The sequence below is a fragment of the Macaca nemestrina genome, chromosome 6 (assembly GCF_043159975.1).
Source record: "Macaca nemestrina isolate mMacNem1 chromosome 6, mMacNem.hap1, whole genome shotgun sequence".
In the NCBI taxonomy this organism is placed as follows: domain Eukaryota; kingdom Metazoa; phylum Chordata; class Mammalia; order Primates; family Cercopithecidae; genus Macaca; species Macaca nemestrina.
In genome coordinates this window covers 1,969,376-1,987,474 of record NC_092130.1, presented here as the reverse complement: position 1 = coordinate 1,987,474, position 18,099 = coordinate 1,969,376, and the positions used below count along the sequence as shown (strand labels likewise).

The 18,099-nt window shown below is 48.3% G+C and overlaps 1 protein-coding gene across 1 annotated transcript in view; it reads left to right on the top strand.

The window, feature by feature from the left end:
* Window positions 1–18,099, top strand: part of LOC105484000 (mastermind like transcriptional coactivator 1) — a 54,352-nt gene that overhangs the window by 31,497 nt on the left and 4,756 nt on the right. Inside the window, exons 2-4 of the mRNA XM_011745119.3 lie at window positions 10,556–11,971; window positions 14,089–14,328; window positions 16,742–16,838. Coding sequence (XP_011743421.2) covers window positions 10,556–11,971; window positions 14,089–14,328; window positions 16,742–16,838 — 1,753 coding nt within the window. The remainder of the gene's footprint in view (window positions 1–10,555; window positions 11,972–14,088; window positions 14,329–16,741; window positions 16,839–18,099) is intronic.

The window sequence follows — 18,099 nt, the reverse complement described above, 5'->3', positions numbered from 1 at the left end:
CTGCCTCCGCCTCCCAGACTGCTGGGATTACAGGCACGAGCCACCGCGTCCGGCCGTATTTGTTTTTTAAATAATCCAGTTGTCCAGTGGAGGGAGGTAGGAATGAAACCAAATTGGCCAAATCCTAATATTGTTTGAGTTGCATGATGTTTGCATGGGGGTTCATCATACTGTTCACTCTAGATTGCATATTTTGAAATCTTCCTTTAAATGACATTTTGGGGCCATAGTGATCATTCCCAGCCTCTCTCGCAGCACACTCCCGGTTGTGCTCTACATGTCAGCAACGGAAACTACTGCTGCTTTTCTGCTTGCCGCCTCCGCCCGTTCCCACACAGTGCTCATTTGTGCATCTTTGCCTTTGCCTCTTAGCCCGGAATGCCTTCCTCCCCTCCGGAGGACTCTTCTGTTTCCCTGAAGAAGAACCCTAACTCAGGGAAGTCTTCCTGCCTGCCCTCCCTTCTACTTCCTTCCCTGAGACTCCACCTCTGTCGCTCCTCCATCACATCCCAGAGGAGGAGGCAGATCAGCATGTCTTCATCTTCTTATCCCTGGGCTTAGTTACCCTGCCTAGAATATAGTAAAAGCCTAGTGAATTTGGGGGGCTTTTTGTTTGTTTTTTGTTTTGTTTCATTTTGTTTTGTTTGAGACAGGGCCAGGCCGGAGTGCAGTGGCATGATCTTGGCTCACTGCAGCCTCTGCTTCTTGGACTGAAGCCATTCTCCTACCTCAGCCTCCTGAGTAGTTGGGACTACCGGTGCGTGCCACCACGCCTGGCTAATTTTTGTATTTTTTCTTTTTCTTTTTTTTTTTTTTTTTTTTTTTAGACAGAGTCTCACACTCTTACCCAGGCTGGAGTGCGGTGGCGCAATCTCCACTCCCTGCCACCTGTGCCTCCCAGATTGAAGCAATTCTCCTGTCTCAGCCTCCCAAGTAGCTGGTATTACAGGCACACGCCACCACGCTCAGCTAATTTTTGTATTTTTAGTAGAGACGGAGTTTCACCATATTGGCCAGGCTGGTCTTGAATTCCTGATCTTGTGATGCGCCTGCCTTGGCCTCCCAAGGTGCTGGGATTACGTGCATGAGCCACCGCGCCCGGCCATTTTTGTATTTGTTTCTAGAGACCGGGTTTTGCCATGTTGCCCAGGCTGGTCTTGAACTCCTGGGCTCAAGCAAACCACCCACCCACAGCCTCTTAAAGTGCTGGGATTACAGGCGTGAGCCACTGTGCCCGGCTGTGAAGTTTGAATAATAACTTGCACTCTATTTACTGTTAATTTATACACAGCCTGCACTGAGCAGTATCTGCTGTATAGGAGGACTTTGGTGAGTAAGTGCTCTATGGGCCCCAGAGAGCATCTCCTTGTTCAGAGTAAAAATTGGTATTAGAAGGATAGCAGTGTGGGCCAGGTGTGGTGGCTCACACCTGTAATCCCAGCACTTTTGGAGGCCGAGACAGGCAGATTGCTTGAGGTCAGGAGTTGAAGACCAGCCTGGCCAACATGGTGAAACCCCGTCTCTACTAAAAATGCAAAAATTAGCCAGGCATGGTGGCGTGTGCCTGTAGTCCTAGCTACTTGGAAGGCTGAGGCAGGAGAATCACTTGAACCTTGGAGGCAGAGGTTGCAGTGAGCCGGAATGGTGCCACTGGACTCCAGCCTGGGTGACAGAGCAAGACTCCTCTCAAAAAAAAAAAAAAAAAAACGTGTAGCAATGTGGACTTTTAAAGCCAGTGGAACTCTAGATCATCTAACCCAGCCATCTTCAGATTCTAAATGGATTGTGTCTTAACATCACACATCTAGTTGGCAATTGCCTGCATTGTTTTCATGTCCACCAAGCAACCTTCTGAGCCTCATTGGTTTCCCAAATTAGTTTTTCTGTAGTGAAGAGAATGTACTGACTGACTGCCAAGCACGAGAATCAATCTATTTAACAATTTTGTTTCTCAGTGAATTCTAACTTTGATAATTCTGCAGAAAGAGATTGTATTGTTAAATGCTTACATAGCTTTGCTTTTTTAAAAAACTCTTTAAAAACTTTCTATTAAAAAAGGGTGATGGTTATATGCACATAGAACTATACATGTGCATTATACCATATCAAATTCCTGGGTTTGATATTGTGCTGTAATTACATAAAATACAATCATTGGGGGAAACTGGGTGAAGGGTGCACAGGACCTCGCTGTACTATGTTTGCCACTTCCTGTGAATGTATAATTATTTCGAAAATGTTTAAATTTAAAAAGATGATGTGAAAATGTTTAGGCACCAAACTATAGAGTTTTCTGGAAAATGCCAGAACTGGAACTTACCTTCTCTGTGTCCTCGACAAGTGGATTCAGTGACAGAAATGGAGCTTATAGAGATTTTTAGTTCTCATCATGGTGAGTTGTTTGTATTCTAAGTCAGTGACTATTCCAAACTAGTAAGACAAATAATGTCTTTAAAAGTGGGAATTTTACTAGCAGGAATTTTAGAACTTATAGACAGTTCTTTGATCTTCTTTCTTTTTTTTTTTTTTTTTTTAAATGAACAGGGTCTTCCTCTGTCCCCCGAGCTGGAGTGCAGTGGCACAATCATGGCTCACTGCAACCTCCCTCCTGGGCTCAAGTGTTCCTCTTACCTCAGCCTCCCAAATAGCTGGGACTACAGATATACACCACTGTGCCTGGCTAATTATTTTTATTTTTAGAGATGGGGTCTCACTATGTTGCCCAGGCTGGTCTTGAACTCCTGGGTTCAAGTGATCCTCCTGCCTTATCCTCCCAAAGTGTTGGGATTATAGGCGTGAGCCACCACACCCGACCATTTCTTTTTTTTCTTTTTAAAAAATATTTTACTGGCCCAGCGCGGTGGCTCACACCTATAATCCCAGCACTTTGGGAGACCAAGGTGGGCGGATCACTTGAGGTCAGGAATTAAAGACCAGCCTGGCCAACATGGTGAAACCCCGTCTCTACTCAAAATACAAAAATCAGCCAGGCATGGTGGCGCATGCCTGTAGTCCCAGCTACCTGGGAGGCTGAGGCAGAAGAATAGCTTGAACCTGCAGAGGTTGCAGCGAGCCAAGATCGTGCCACTGCACTCCAACCAGGGTGACAGAGCAAGACTCCATCTCAAAAAAAAAAAAAATTACAAAGATGGTTTGTGGCACTAGTGTGTGGTATTTCATCATAGCACAGTTCATTTTTCTGGTAATGACACCTTGCTGGGTATCTGTGCTTCACTTAGGGGAAGGGGCTCCTTTTTGTACAGTTTGAAACTGACTCACTCCGTCCTGCTGCTGGTGTTTGATATGCAAGCTTCTCTTTTGGCATCACTCTCGGAAGTGTAATTCACCAGTTCTCTTCTGACAAATGGGGTCTGTCGACAGCAGACCCCCAACATTCAGAAGGGATCCTTCTTGAGACATCAAACCTTGGGAAATCTTGTGTAATTTTCTCAGTTACACTGGCAATAAAACAGGAACAATGATGCTCATCCTCTAGGGTAGTTTTTAAGGTTGAGTGAGATCCTGAATTAACTGGGAATAATAGGTTAATAATAATTAACTGGGAATACATCATAAGTAACTGGAAACGAGAGGTCAGCAAGCACATGACTTAAGTCAGGACTTGTTCCTACAGCAGTTGGTTCAGATGTGTGCTTTATCAAAGTAACAAGTTGCTACCTGACATGTATTTCCCTTCCTCAAGTCATTGAAAACTTGAGTGTTGCATGAAATGGACCTACTTTACCTGAAGAGAGGGTCAGGGCTCCTGACTGTCCTGTGGACATACAGGGTGCTGGGAGAGAAATGTTGACCATGGGATTGGGTTGGAATTGCCAATAGTTAACAATTATTGCCTTAAAAACTTCTGATGTTTTAAGTCCTGCCCTCTGGTGGAGTCCCAGTGGCCATGCTGGTGGAGTCCCTCTGACTCTGATGAGGAACACAGGTTGGGAGGGCGGGGTCTCAACACATGGTTCAAATAATTCAAGTGAGAGAAATGGGTGTTAACGAATGGAGAGAAGTGGGTAGGTTCAAGAAATGTTAAGGAGGTAGACTCCATAGGACTTGCGTACCGACTGTATGCAGGGTCTGAGGAGGAACGGAAAGGAGGCTGTCTGGTTTCTGGTTTATGTGACAGGGCAGCTGGTAGTGAAAGTCTTATGTAGGAACAGAGGAAAGGGGAGAAAACAGGGCTGGAGAGAGGCTGGCCTCAGCTTTGGACAGATGTCATCTGAGTCATCACTCAAGTAGAGAGGGGCTCAGTAGGTCTTTGGATAGACAGGAGTAAGAGCTCTGCAGAGGTGGGGTATGAGATGGCACATTTTTTCACAGACACCTTTCAAGTGCTGGACACTGTCTAAGGCACTGGGGTCTCTGCTTGGCATTCTAGTGTCGGGCTAGGCCCTGACACTAGATGAGTGCACCCTGGTGAGGGGATCAACAAGAAAGTACTGTGGTGTGGGTGGTAGGTGATGTGGTTGATGGAGGAGATAAGCCACCTGAATTAGAAGCTGAGTCATCCCCAGAAAGGTTAGAGGGAAGAGGTGCTCTGGGCAAAGAGAAGAGCAGGTGCAGAGGCCCCGATCAACACTGAGGAGGCACGTTTGAGAAGCTATAAGCTGAAAGCCAGCCGCATGACCCCAGCATGGTGCACAGCAGGGAGGGCTGTGAGTTTATTGGAGTGTGATGTTCAGTCATGGGAATTTGAAGGCATGGGAATGTGTGAAGTCTCTCAGAGTATGTAGAGTAAAAGGGGGAGAGGACTGGACTATTTGATAGAAGGGCAGAAGGGGAGACTTCTTAAAGGATACTAGAAACAACCAACCATGGAAGCAGAAGAGAATGCAAGAAAAGTGGTAAAGAAAAAGGGAACTTTTTTTTTTTTTTTTTGAGACGGAGTCTTGCTGTGTCGCCCAGGCTGGAGTGCAGTGGCGCGATCTCGGCTCACTGCAAGCTCCGCCTCCCGGGTTCCCGCCATTCTCCTGCCTCAGCCTCCCGAGTAGCTGGGACTACAGGCGCCCACAACCGCGCCCAGCTAATTTTTTGTATTTTTAGTAGAGACGGGGTTTCACCGTGGTCTCGATCTCCTGACCTTGTGATCCGCCCGCCTCGGCCTCCCAAAGTGCTGGGATTACAGGCGTGAGCCACCGCGCCCGGCAGAAAAAGGGAACTTTAAAGATGGAAGCAGGCCGGGCACGGTGGCTCACGCCTGTGATCCCAGCACTGTGGGAGGCCGAGGCGGGCAGATCATGAGGTCAGGAGATCGAGACCATCCTGGCTAACACGGTGAAACCTCGTCTCTACTAAAAATACAAAAAGTCAGCCGGGCGTGTTAGGGGGCACCTGTAGTCCCAGCTACTCGGGAGGCTGAGGCAGGAGAATGGCGTAAACCCGGAAGAAGGAACTTGCAGTGAGCCGAGATCATGCCACTGCACTCCAGCCTGGGAGACAGAGCAGGTCTCCGTCTCAAAAAAAAAAAAAAAAAAGATGGAAGGAGGCCAGGTGCAGTGACTCACACCTGTAATCCCAGCACTTTAGGAGGCTGAGGCAGGAGGGTCGCTTCAGCCCAGGAATTTGAGACTAGCCTGGACAACATAGTGAGACTCCTGTCTCCACAAAAGCAAAAATATTAGCCGGGCATGGTGGTTCATGCCTGTGGTCCCAGCTACTCAGGATGCTGAGGCAGGAGGATCACTTGAGCCCTTAAAAAAAATTGATAAAGGGCCAGGTGAGGTGCCTCACACCTGTAATCCCAGCACTTTGAGAGGCCAAGGCGGGCGGATCACCTGAGGTCAGGAGTTTGAGACCAGCTTGATCAACATGGTGAAACCCCATCTCTACTAAAAATACAAAATTAGCTGGACGTGGTGGCACATGCCTGTAATCCCAGCTGCTTGTGAGGCTGAGGCAGGAGAATCACTTGAACCCGGGAGGCAGAGGTTGCAGTGAGCTGGGATTGCACTCCAACCTGGGCGACAAGAGCGAAACTCCATCTCAGTAATAATAATAAAGATGGAATTAATAAGAGATGATAAGAGGGAGAGGAAGGGAGTGCAGGGAGAGAGGGAAAGGAAGGACTGAAAATATGGCCTGTGTATAGCAGTAGGAAGATCATTGCTGGCCTTGGAGAAAGCAGTTCTCAACTCCTCCCTTCCTTTTCCCCACATCCCATCGATTTCCACATTTCCACAGGAAAGTAATCCATATTGCCATAGATCAAGGTGCTGGCTCTAAGGGGTGGGAACTGGTGGAGTTTTGCTGACAGGAGGATGACGAGGTAAAAGAGGAGGCAGGAGGAAAAGCAAGTTTCCTGATGAGTAGGGCTAGACAGTGGCATTGGCTGCCAGTGCGTAAGGACCACTGATGAGAGAACCACGCGTGTCTTCAGCAGCTGTGTCAGCTCAGAGTGGAAGCATGTAGGTGTTGTCGTTTTTTGGTGAGTTTGGCCACAAAGCATTCTGGGATTGTAGTGGTGGGTGGTTGAAGAAGGAGGAAGTGGAGACTAGACGAAGGATTATGCTTCCTATAAGGCCAGTGCATGGTGGGTGAGAGACTGACAGGTTGCTGCTTAGGAGTCCAAAAGGTGTGGCCAGCTCCAGCTTGATTCAGAGCAGCGGTGGTATCCTGGAGCTCCTCTCCCAGAGCAGAGGATGGCAGGTGGCCCCTGGAGAGTGTGGCCTCCCAGGGAGGGAGCTGGCACAGGCTAGGGTGGGAGTTAGCAGGGTGTCTTGGTGGAAGGCTGAGCACACGTGGTTCTCCAGCTGACCACCAGCATCTGGTCATATTATCTCCCAGGACTGGGTCCTCCTGGAACCCTGTACACTACAGAAACTCTTCAGTAGTTACAACAGGAACCTTTGAGCTGAGCACCCAGAAGTATCAGATGCGCTGAGCAGGCTGCTGTATTTATACATGGCAGCCAGTTAGTATTGCTTTACAGCACCTTCTGTGTTTGTTCTTACATAACTTTTAATCTGTTCAGGCTGTTTTCCTATCTCTATTGTAATTCTTGGAGTTCAGGCTCCAAGGCTTACTCATCTTTGCCCTGCATATCAGACACTCCTGCAAATGCTCAGGGCTTAAAAATCTGCGGGGGCCACCACATTACACACTCCTATCCCCGCCTACATTATTCCAGTTGAATTTTGTGAGTAGTTGAGAAAATGGCCTACTGTTTCCTTTGGTTAAAAGCAATAGGTATTACAGAATTGAGTTGTTACATTGGAACTTGTCTGCAGCTGTTTGCATGTGGGTGTTGAATGAGGGAGTGGTAGCTTTTGTAATTGCTAGGGCAAAAAAGATTCTGTTTCTAATCTGAGACAACCAGCTGACTCATCAAGTGCCTTGACCCTTTAGATTTCTTTCTTTTTTCCTCCTTGGAAAATGGAAAACTGAGCTCCCAGATTTACAGATAGCCCAGACCTGGCACTGTGGAACAAAAGAAAACGGTAGAAAAGGAGGCCGGGCGCGTGGCTCATGCCTGTAATCCCAGCACTTTGGGAAGCCAAGGGAGGCGGATCACGAGGTCAGGAGATTGAGACCATCCTGGCTAACATGGTGAAACCCCGTCTCTATAAAAATACAAAAAATTGGCCGGGCACGGTGGCTCACGCCTGTAATCCCAGCACTTTGGGAGGCCGAGGCGGATGGATCACGAGGTCAGGAGATCGAGACCATCCTGGCTAACACGGTGAAACCCCGTCTCTACTAAACATATAAAAAAAAAATTAGCCGGGCATGGTGGCGGGCGCCTGTGGTCCCAGCTACTCGGGAGGCTGAGGCAGGAGAATGGCGTGAACCCGGGAGGCGGAGCTTGCAGTGAGCCGAGATCGCGCCACTGTACTCCAGCCTGGGCGACAGAGCGAGACTCCATCCCAAAAAAAAAAGAAAAAAAAATACAAAATATTAGCCGGGCGTGGTGGCGGCATCTGTAGTCCCAGCTACTCGGGAGGCTGAGGCAGGAGAATGGCATGAACCCGAGAGGCGGAATTTGCAGCGAGCCCAGGTAGCGCCACTGCACTCCAGCCTGGGCGACAGAGCAAGACCCTGTCTCAAAAAAAAAAAAAAAAAGAAAAAAAGAAAATGGTAGAAAAGATGAAAATCAAGGACATTTTAGCAACTAATTTTTATTTCCTCTGACCATTTAAATGGGTATGAATTTACCTTCCACAAGGAAAACTTTTCTTTTTTTTTTTTTTTTTTTTTTTGAGACGGAGTCTCGCTCGTCGCCCGGGCTGGAGTGCAGTGGCCGGATCTCAGCTCACTGCAAGCTCCGCCTCCCGGGTTCATGCCATTCTCCTGCCTCAGCCTCCCGAGTAGCTGGGACTACAGGCGCCCGCCACCTCGCCCGGCTAGTTTTTTGTATTTTTAGTAGAGACGGGGTTTCACTGTGTTACCCAGGATGGTCTCGATCTCCTGACCTTGTGATCCGCCCGTCTCGGCCTCCCAAAGTGCTGGGATTACAGGCTTGAGCCACCGCGCCCGGCCAGGAAAACTTTTCAAATAATGGCTTTTAAAAAGGGTCTATTGGCCGGGCGCGGTGGCTCAAGCCTGTAATCCCAGCACTTTGGGAGGCCGAGGCGGGCAGATCACAAGGTCAGGAGATCGAGACCACAGTGAAACCCCGTCTCTACTAAAAATACAAAAAATTAGCCGGGCGCGGTGGCGGGCGCCTGTAGTCCCAGCTACTCAGGAGGCTGAGGCAGGAGAATGGCGTGAACCCAGGAGGCGGAGCTTGCAGTGAGCCGAGATCGCGCCACTGCACTCCAGCCTGGGCAACAGCGTGAGACTCCGTCTCAAAAAAAAAAAAAAAAAAAAGGGTCTATTTTATGTGCATGGTTCCCTTCCACCCCTAGGTGGCAGCAGAAAGCAGAAGAACCTGCGTGAAAGTAAAGCAAACGTCCTGCAGCTGTGGGGCGGTGTTCCTGAATTCTAGGATTGTTGCTTACCTCTGCCCTGCAGTTCCATTTGTCAGGCATTCCTGCGATTTTTTTTTTTTTTCAGACCGACTTAGTTACCCATATATGGATTTTTTAAAATACTGACTTGGCTAGGATTTATAGAGCACTGTGTAGTCAGCTTTAACAGTTAAGAAAAAAGCAAATGTTGATGTGGGGAAAAGAAGAAACACGAACATTAGAATTGGGGATTAGAGGTTGAGAAAATGGTCCTCCTTGGTGTCCAGTGGGTAGTCTGCTGTTGAGAACTGATGCCCGTGGAGTTGCCCCAGGTGGAACACCCAGGCCAGGGCACTTCACCTGGGCTCCTGGGGTTGGTGTGGAGAGTCACGTGGCCCTTCTCTGCAGCCGGAGAAGCTAGCACAGGGGCTCCCTGTCTCCTCTGAATCCTGTCTAAACATAATAATGAGGGCTATTACTTGGAACATTTTCTAATAACGTGCTATAGATGCTTAGAGTTTATGGGAAGGGGGGATGGTACCGGGGGTGGGGGATAAAGGACAAAAACGTAATAAAGTAAACAGGAAAGGAGCAGCGTGTGTTCAGAGGCTGAGCATAGGCTCCTCCTCTGGGCAGTGGAGTTGAGTCCTGACTGCAGCACATGCAGCTGAGGAAGTAGTAGAACGATTCCATCTTCTTTTCCCTTCCCATCCCTTCTGACGTGTTCTCATCGTAAAGTCGCTGCCCCTGAACTCCCGGAGTACTTACTGTGTGCTGCTCTCAGTCTGTGGCCATGTCTGTGTATGTCCTGTGTCCTGAAAGCCCACGAGAGGAGGAGCTGCCTAGTTTGTCTTTATGTTCCCCACAGCACTTGTCTCTGGCACAAGGCAGAATCTTAACTTTAGTGGCATGAATCCATCGAGGAGGAAATGGGAAGCAGAGTCACAGTGTCAGACTAGACATGATTGTGTTCAAGCAAATAGTCCCACTAAGAAGTAGTGAGGGGCCGGCTGGGCACGGTGGCTCACACCTGTAATCCCAGCACTTTGGAGGCTGAGGCAGGTGAATCACTTGAGGCCAGGAGTTCGTGACCAGCCTGGCCAACATGGTGAAACCCTGTCCCTACCAAAAAATAACAAAAGTTAGCTGGGCATGGTGGCACACATCTGTAATCCCAGCTACTTTGGAGGTTGAGGCACGAGAAATGATTGAACCCAGGAGGTGGAGGTTTCTGTGAGCCAAGATTGTACCACCACACTCCAGCCAGTGTGGCGGCAGAGCAAGGCTCTATCTAAAAAAAAAAAAAAAAAGTATATATATATATATATATTTGTGTCTGTGTGTGTGTGTGTGTAATCTCTGGCCTTTTTTCGTTGGCTCCATTCTTGGGCATACCTCCAGATGAGATGGCTGTGGGCACCCTCATGCCTGTCTCCCGTAGAAAGAGGACTGCAGAAGCACTTTAGTTAGACCTCAGTTCTGACTGGCCAGGTACAGGACCGTCAGGGAAAATGGAGGTGTGTCCCCAGAAGTGGGAGTGTAAACTATGCAAGCAGAACCCACTGGCGAGCATTGCAGGGACGTCAGCCCTTGGCTTGTTACTGTCACAGCAGAGCAAATTCATATGTATCTAAGTCATTCTTTTCAATGTTTTTCAGCATCTTCATGATACAGTTAAGAGGAATCTTGACAGCACCACTTCCCCTCAGAATGGTGATCAACAGAATGGTTATGGGGACCTCTTTCCTGGGCATAAGAAGACTCGCCGGGAGGCCCCTCTGGGAGTTGCCGTCTCTTCCAATGGATTGCCTCCAGCCTCCCCCCTCGGTCAGCCTGACAAGCCTTCTGGAGCAGATGCCCTGCAGTCCAGTGGGAAGCACTCTCTGGGGCTAGACTCTCTCAACAAAAAGTGTCTGGCTGACTCGAGCCTCCACTTGAACGGAGGCAGTAACCCCAGTGAGTCATTTCCTCTGAGCCTGAATAAAGAACTGAAGCAGGAGCCTGTCGAAGACCTGCCTTGCATGATCACTGGGACTGTCGGCTCCATATCGCAAAGCAACCTCATGCCAGACCTCAACCTTAATGAGCAGGAGTGGAAGGAGCTCATCGAGGAGCTGAACAGGTCGGTGCCCGATGAAGACATGAAGGATCTGTTTAATGAGGACTTTGAGGAGAAGAAGGACCCAGAGTCTTCTGGCTCTGCCACACAAACCCCCTTGGCACAGGACATTAATATTAAGACGGAATTCTCTCCAGCAGCCTTTGAGCAAGAACAGTTAGGCTCTCCACAAGTGAGGGCCGGGTCTGCAGGGCAGACCTTTCTGGGGCCTTCCTCTGCCCCTGTGAGTACAGATTCCCCCAGCCTAGGGGGCTCCCAAACCTTATTCCACACCTCTGGTCAGCCCGGGGCGGACAATCCCAGTCCAAACCTGATGCCGGCATCAGCCCAGGCCCAGAACGCACAAAGAGCCCTTGCAAGTGTGGTATTGCCCGGTCAGGGCCCAGGAGGGGCCTCAGAGCTGTCCTCTGCCCACCAGCTCCAGCAGATCGCTGCCAAGCAGAAGCGCGAGCAGATGCTCCAGAACCCACAGCAGGCCACCGCGGCACCAGCCCCGGGCCAGATGTCCACGTGGCAGCAGACGGGGCCCTCCCACAGCTCCTTAGATGTCCCTTACCCCATGGAGAAGCCTGCCAGCCCTTCCAGCTACAAGCAAGAGTTCACTAACTCCAAACTGCTCATGATGCCTAGTGTGAATAAGAGTTCCCCTCGGCCCGGAGGCCCCTACCTCCAGCCCAGCCATGTGAACCTGCTGAGTCACCAGCCACCGAGTAACTTGAATCAGAACTCTGTGAATAACCCAGGGTCTGTGCTGGACTACGGCAATACAAAACCCCTTTCTCATTACAAAGCGGACTGCGGGCAAGGCAGCCCGGGGTCTGGCCAGAGCAAGCCAGCCCTGATGGCTTATCTTCCCCAGCAGCTGTCCCATCTGAGTCACGAGCAGAACTCACTGTTTCTGATGAAGCCAAAGCCGGGAAATATGCCTTTCCGATCACTCGTTCCACCTGGCCAGGTAAGTGTGAGCCTTGGCTTTCTGTTCCTCTGCTGCAGGTGCTTCAGTGAGGTTACTTGCTACTTTGGATGTTAATTGGGTCCGAGGTAGTTGTGGGAAGAGGGAGGGAGGGAATAGCTGCTGTCATCCTTTGCTTCTCTTGGGAGTGGAAATTTATAAAATAAACTAGGGTTGGTTCTTAATAAAAAATAGGGTAAAGTTCCCTAGCATAGCTGGATTTTTAACTACACAAAGGTTTGAGGAATCACCTGCATTTAGTCCAGTGTCTGTTTCATGCCATAGGATTTAAATTAAGTAATTTGTGGCTGTGCTTTGCAGATAAAGATTACATTTAACCTGCTTCTTAGAGGCCTGGCTTTTTTTTTTTTTTTTTTTTAAACTACCTTTCAGATCTCCATGTACAAAATTCCCTAATTTTTGGTAAGCTTATAACATTTTAGGCACGTGCTGCTTCCCAGCACAGCTCAGCTTTGTGGTTACTTCATCATGGTTCTAAAGCCTGGTAGCATCAAATGGAAAATGGCCCTTTGGGTTGTTTCCTGTTTTCTACTACTGCAGATAAGCCTGCAGTGAACACCTTTGTGAATTTGTAATACATGCTGAAATTTTGCGAATTAAAAAGCCCAGTGCTGGTAATATCATGAGGACATAGACACAATCCTGTACTGATGAGAGTGTGTAAATGAGCTCACTGCTTTTGGGAAGTCATTTGACGTTACATATTTTTCACATGCTGTAAAATGTTCATATGCATTGACACTATATACCTTACAAGTTGATCTAAAGAAATAATCCAAAATAAAAGAAAAAGTTATATCCAAGATATTCATTGTGTGGTTATTTCCAATAGCCAAAAACTGTAAGCAGTTTAAGCATCTCCCAATGCTGATAATTCCACTTATTTCAGCCAGTAAGATGTCTCACGCCACTAAACGCCTGAAGAAAGACTGGGCTGCGCAGTGAGGGTGCTTGTCATTTGGGTACTGGCACTTTGCTCCTTACGAAGCTCTCTCAGTAGTTCTTAAGTTTCTGGTGACTAGAGTGAAGAAATTATACCACAGAATCTTAGAATGAATAACTAGAAAGGAGCACAACAAGTTGAACTGGTTTAAATAATGATTGCTTTTTGCCTATCTTCTGCTAAGTTTTCCCCTTTTCTTCTAAATGTCAGTAATGATGGGATAGTATTGTGGTAGCCTTTGACATGACTCTCACCTTTGGTCTGTGTACTGACAGAATATCTGTTAAAGTTCTCATTGATACTCAGTATTTTTTGAGGATGGGTATTTGACAAAAGCTAAGCAGTCTCTTCCAGTAAAATGCTGGTACAGATGGACAGTTTCAGGTCGTTCAGAGATAGCTCCAAATCTAAGGTTTATGCACATGGGGCAGAGTGGTCTCCATTGACCAAAGCCCCCTTCAAAGTATTCTTCCCCTAGGCCAGGCGTGGTGGCTCACACCTGTAATCATAGCACTTTGAGAGGCCGAGGTGGGCAGATCACCTGAGGTCAGAAGTTCGAGACCAGCCTGACCAACATGGAGAAACCCCATCTCTACTAAGCATACGAAATTAGCCGGGCGTGGTGGCGGGTGCCTGTAATCCCAGCTACTCAGGAGGCTGAGGCAGGGGAATCGCTTGAATTTGGGAGGCAGAGGTTTCGGTGAGCCGAGATCGCGCCATTGCAGTCCAGCCTGGGCAATAAGAGTGAAACTCCGTCTCAAAGGAAAAAAAAAGTATTCTTCCCCTCTTGGCCCCCTCTGCACTCAGATGTCCTGATGAGGGAGCATTTATAAGCCTTGATTGCTTACTGGAACTATCGTGTGCAAATATGAAAGCTTACATATGCTTAATGTAAAACCATACCTTTGTCACTGGTGAGTCACTGGGAGCAAAATTTACACGTGTGGAGTAATTGTTGGTTGCTGGGTTCCTGTATGCTCAGATGTCATCACTTTTGGTCCTGTGCTCCAGCCCTATGGGATGGTTGTTGGAGGTCAGAAGGGAAACAGAGACTTGGCTTCAAGAGAGTGAACCTTGAATGAGACTCTCACTGGATGGAGCTTATTTGGTCTGATCAGAGCTTAGAGACTTCACAGTCCTCTATCTGTGTTGACAGGAGCAGAACCCTTCCAGTGTCCCGGTGCCAGCTCAGGCTGCCAGTGTTGGGACCCAGCCGCCTGCCGTGTCCGTGGCCAGCTCCCACAACAGCTCCCCCTATCTCAGCAGCCAGCAACAGGCCGCTGTAATGAAGCAGCATCAGTTGCTTTTGGACCAGCAGAAACAAAGGGAGCAGCAGCAAAAGCATTTACAGCAACAGCAGTTCCTTCAGAGGCAACAGCACCTTCTGGCAGAACAGGTAAAAAGAAAGGTGGAAGGAAACCACCACTTCCCACCTTTGCCTGCACCCTGAGTCACTGCTGCAGTCACACCTTCTGCTCGTGTGTGTGGATTTGCACTGACTTTCTTGCCTGTCGTTAGAGTGCTTTGCCTTTTAAAAACCCCTTTCCAGGAATGTGGCATTTCTTAGACGGGGGTAGTCTTATGTCAGAAGCTGCTGTGTGTCACTTAGTGGAGAGTACTCAAGGCAGACTCTGGGGCTCAAACTGTTTGTGGAAGGGACATTTTCCCATGTTTCTGGTCAGCAGCTTCCAAGCCACTGAGCTCACGTGTCTGTCAGTCCACTATGGGGTCAGCTTTGCTGCCCTTACAGAGCCTGTCATAATCCAGAACGAGAAGAGGGAAGTGAAGTTATCCCTGAAGGGCACACAGTTCACTCGCTTGGTCACCAAGTGTAGTGTGCAGGCACTAAGGGTTGCGAGTGCGAGTGCGAGGTTTTTTTTTTTTGTTTTTTTTTTTTTTTTTTGAGACAGAGTTTTGCTCTGTCATCCAGGCTGGACTGCGGTGGCGCGATCTCAGCTCACTGCAACCTCCACCTTGGGGTTCATGCAATTCTCCTGCCGCAGCCTCCCAAGTAGCTGGGACTACAGGTGAGAACCACCCTGCCTGGCTAATTTTTGTGTTTTTAGTAGAGATGGGGTTTCACCATGTTGGCCAGGCTGGTCTTAAACTCCTGACCTCAAGTGATTCACCCATCTTGGCCTCCCAAAGTGCTGAGATTGCAGGCGTGAGCCACCGCGCCCGGCCTTAAATTACATCTTTAAGACATAAGAACTGGCTCCAGATAGTGAAGTTCATTGAGGACAATCATTGCCTCAGTTCTGCCTTTAAAAAAAGCAGCTTTATTGCAATGTAATTCACACAACATATACTTCACCCACTTAAGTGAACAATTTAGTCATTTTTAGTATATCACAGAGCTGTGCAGCCATTACCACAATCCATTTTAGAAAACATTTTCGTTACCCTAAAACAAATCCCATACCCATGAGCAGCCATTCTCCCAGCCACCCAGCCCCTCCAGCTCCTGAGCCACTTTCTGTCTCTGTAACTGTCTGCTCTGGGCTGGGCGCGGGGGCTCACGCCTGGAATCCCAGCACTTTGGGAGGCCGAGGCGGGCAGATCATGAGGTCAGGAGATGGAGACCATCCTGGCTAACACGGTGAAACCCCGTCTCTACTAAAAATACAAAAAAATTAGCCGGGCGTGGCCGCGGGTACCTGTAGTCCCAGCTACTCGGGAGGCTGAGGCAGGAGAATGGCGTGAACCCGGGAGGCGGAGCTTGCAGTGAGCCGAGATCGCGCCACTGCACTCCAGCCTGGGCGACAGAGCGAGACTCCGCCTCAGAAAAAAAAAAAAAAAAAATTTGTTCTGGACATTTTATATTTATGTTATGTCATTTTCAATCATGTACTATGTAACAGCAATTCATTCCTCTTGATAATTAAATATTCCATTGTATGGATTTTTTGTTAGTTAGTTTGCCCTTTGTTTGTTTTTGAGACGGAGTCTCACTGTCGCCCAGGCTGAAGTGCAGTGATGTGAACTCGGCTCACTGCAAGCTCCGCCTCCTGGGTTCATACCATTTTCCAGCCTCAGCCTCCCAAGTTGCTGGGACTACAGGCACCCACCACCATGCCCGGCTAATTTTTTGTATTTTTTTTAGTAGAGACGGGGTTTTACTGTGTTAGCCAGGATGGTCTCAATCTCCTGACCTCATGCTCTGCCTGCTTCGGCCTGCCAAAGTGCTGGGATTACAGGTGTGAGTCACCGCACCCAGCCGGATGTGTTACATTTTATTCATTCATCTGTTGATGAACATTTGGGTTTCTTGTTTGGGCTGTTAATGAGTATTGCTGCTGTGAACATTCATGTACAAGTTTTCATATAGACATCTGTTTTCATTTTTCTTGGGTAGATACCTAGGAGTGGAATTGCTGGATCACATGGTAATTTTAATGTTTAACCTTTGGAGGAACTGTCAGACTGTTTCCCACAGGCTGTCTCATTTTACATTCTCACCAGCAGTGTATGAGGGTGCTGGTTTCTCTACATCCTCACCAGCCGCTTGTTATCAACTGACTTTGATTCTGGCCATCCTAGTGGGATCTCATGGTAGCTGTGATTTGCATTTTCCTAATTGGCTGTCCATTTTTTAAAAACAGATATACCTACCTTTAAAAAAAGTCATTGCTTCCTAGATCTGTTTCATACTATTTAAAAACCCCAAAATGAAATCAGCACTATTTCCACAGGAGCCCATTTGTGAGTAACAAACTTGGGTAAGTTACTCTTCTCTGACCTCCCTCACTCCATGTGTTTTGGATTTTGTTATATGTTGGTTTTATTTTGTGGTTCTTGGCATTTTCTAGGAGAAGCAACAGTTTCAGCGCCATCTGACCCGCCCACCACCCCAGTACCAAGACCCAACACAAGGCAGCTTCCCACAGCAGGTTGGACAGTTCACAGGTAGGGGGTGTCTGCGTGAGGAGCAGGGACGGGGAGGCCGCTGCTTGGTGCTGGTTGAATCCCTGCTGTCTGGCCAGCTCTATGCCTTGACTTCATCAAACGCATGCATTGTCATCATATACACCTCAGTTTGCCTAAGGGGCTTGGTTTTCTAGTTACTGCACGGCATCAGGAGAAGAGGGCATAGAGGCAAACCACTAGAACTACCTTTGCTAGGTCCCTGGCTGTACAGTTTCCTGAAGCAAAATCATTTCTAGCTGGAGGACATCTTATCAACAGGAAATAGCTTCTGTAATTCTTAAGAAAGTTCTTTGCTTCTGCTTTTATGTGTTCAAAAAATTGACTCTCCTATCTTCCAGATGAGGACTTAATGCACTTGCGTGGCCTTTGGCTTCTTTCTTTCCTCCTATCTGCTCACTGAGTATCACAGATGGCAGCATCACTAGTGGACAGTCAGCCAGAAAAGGGCAGGAAGCACACTTGAGTCTAGCTGTCGCCTCTGAGATGTGCCAGGAAACTTCATAGGCCATCCCTCCAGAAATGCCCAGAGATTTCAGGGAATGGATACAGTAAGTTCTGGTCTGCCCGCCCTCCTAGCTCCTCTCGGAATGTCCTAGAAACCTCTGGTTTTCCTTATTTGGGATCTTGCTACAAAGGGTCCCAGAGAGACTGACCACAGCTGTGTGTCCTGGAGGAGACCGGGTGCGCTTTCATGTTTGTGCTACCTGGGGTCAACATGGGGTTGAAATCTGCAGGCATCTCAGAAGCATGGGCCTGACCTGTGTTTTCTGCCTTCAAACCCATCTGACATTTTGTGGATTATTGATGGGAATGAAATAGCCTGTTTCAGCTCTCCTCTTTTCCTCAATCCAATTTTGTTGTTGTTGTTTTGAGACAGAGTCTTGGTCTGTCACCCAGGCTGTAGTGCGTGGCAAGATCTTGGCTCACTGCAACCTCCACTTCCTAGGTTCAAGCAATTCTCCTGCCTCAGCCTCTCAAGTAGCTGGGATTACAGGTGCCTGCCACCACACCCGGCTAATTTTTGTGTTTTTAGTAGAGACGGGGTTTCACCATGTTGGCCAGGCTGGCCTTGTACACCTGACCTTGTGATCCGCTGGCCTCAGCCTCCCACAGTGTTGGGATTACAGGCGTGAGCCGCCGTGCCCGGCCCCAATTTTTATTATATAGTTGCTGGTAGAGAGGAAGAAGAAAAAAGCACTGAGTTACGGCCAATCTCTGAACAATGACTCTCCTACCCACA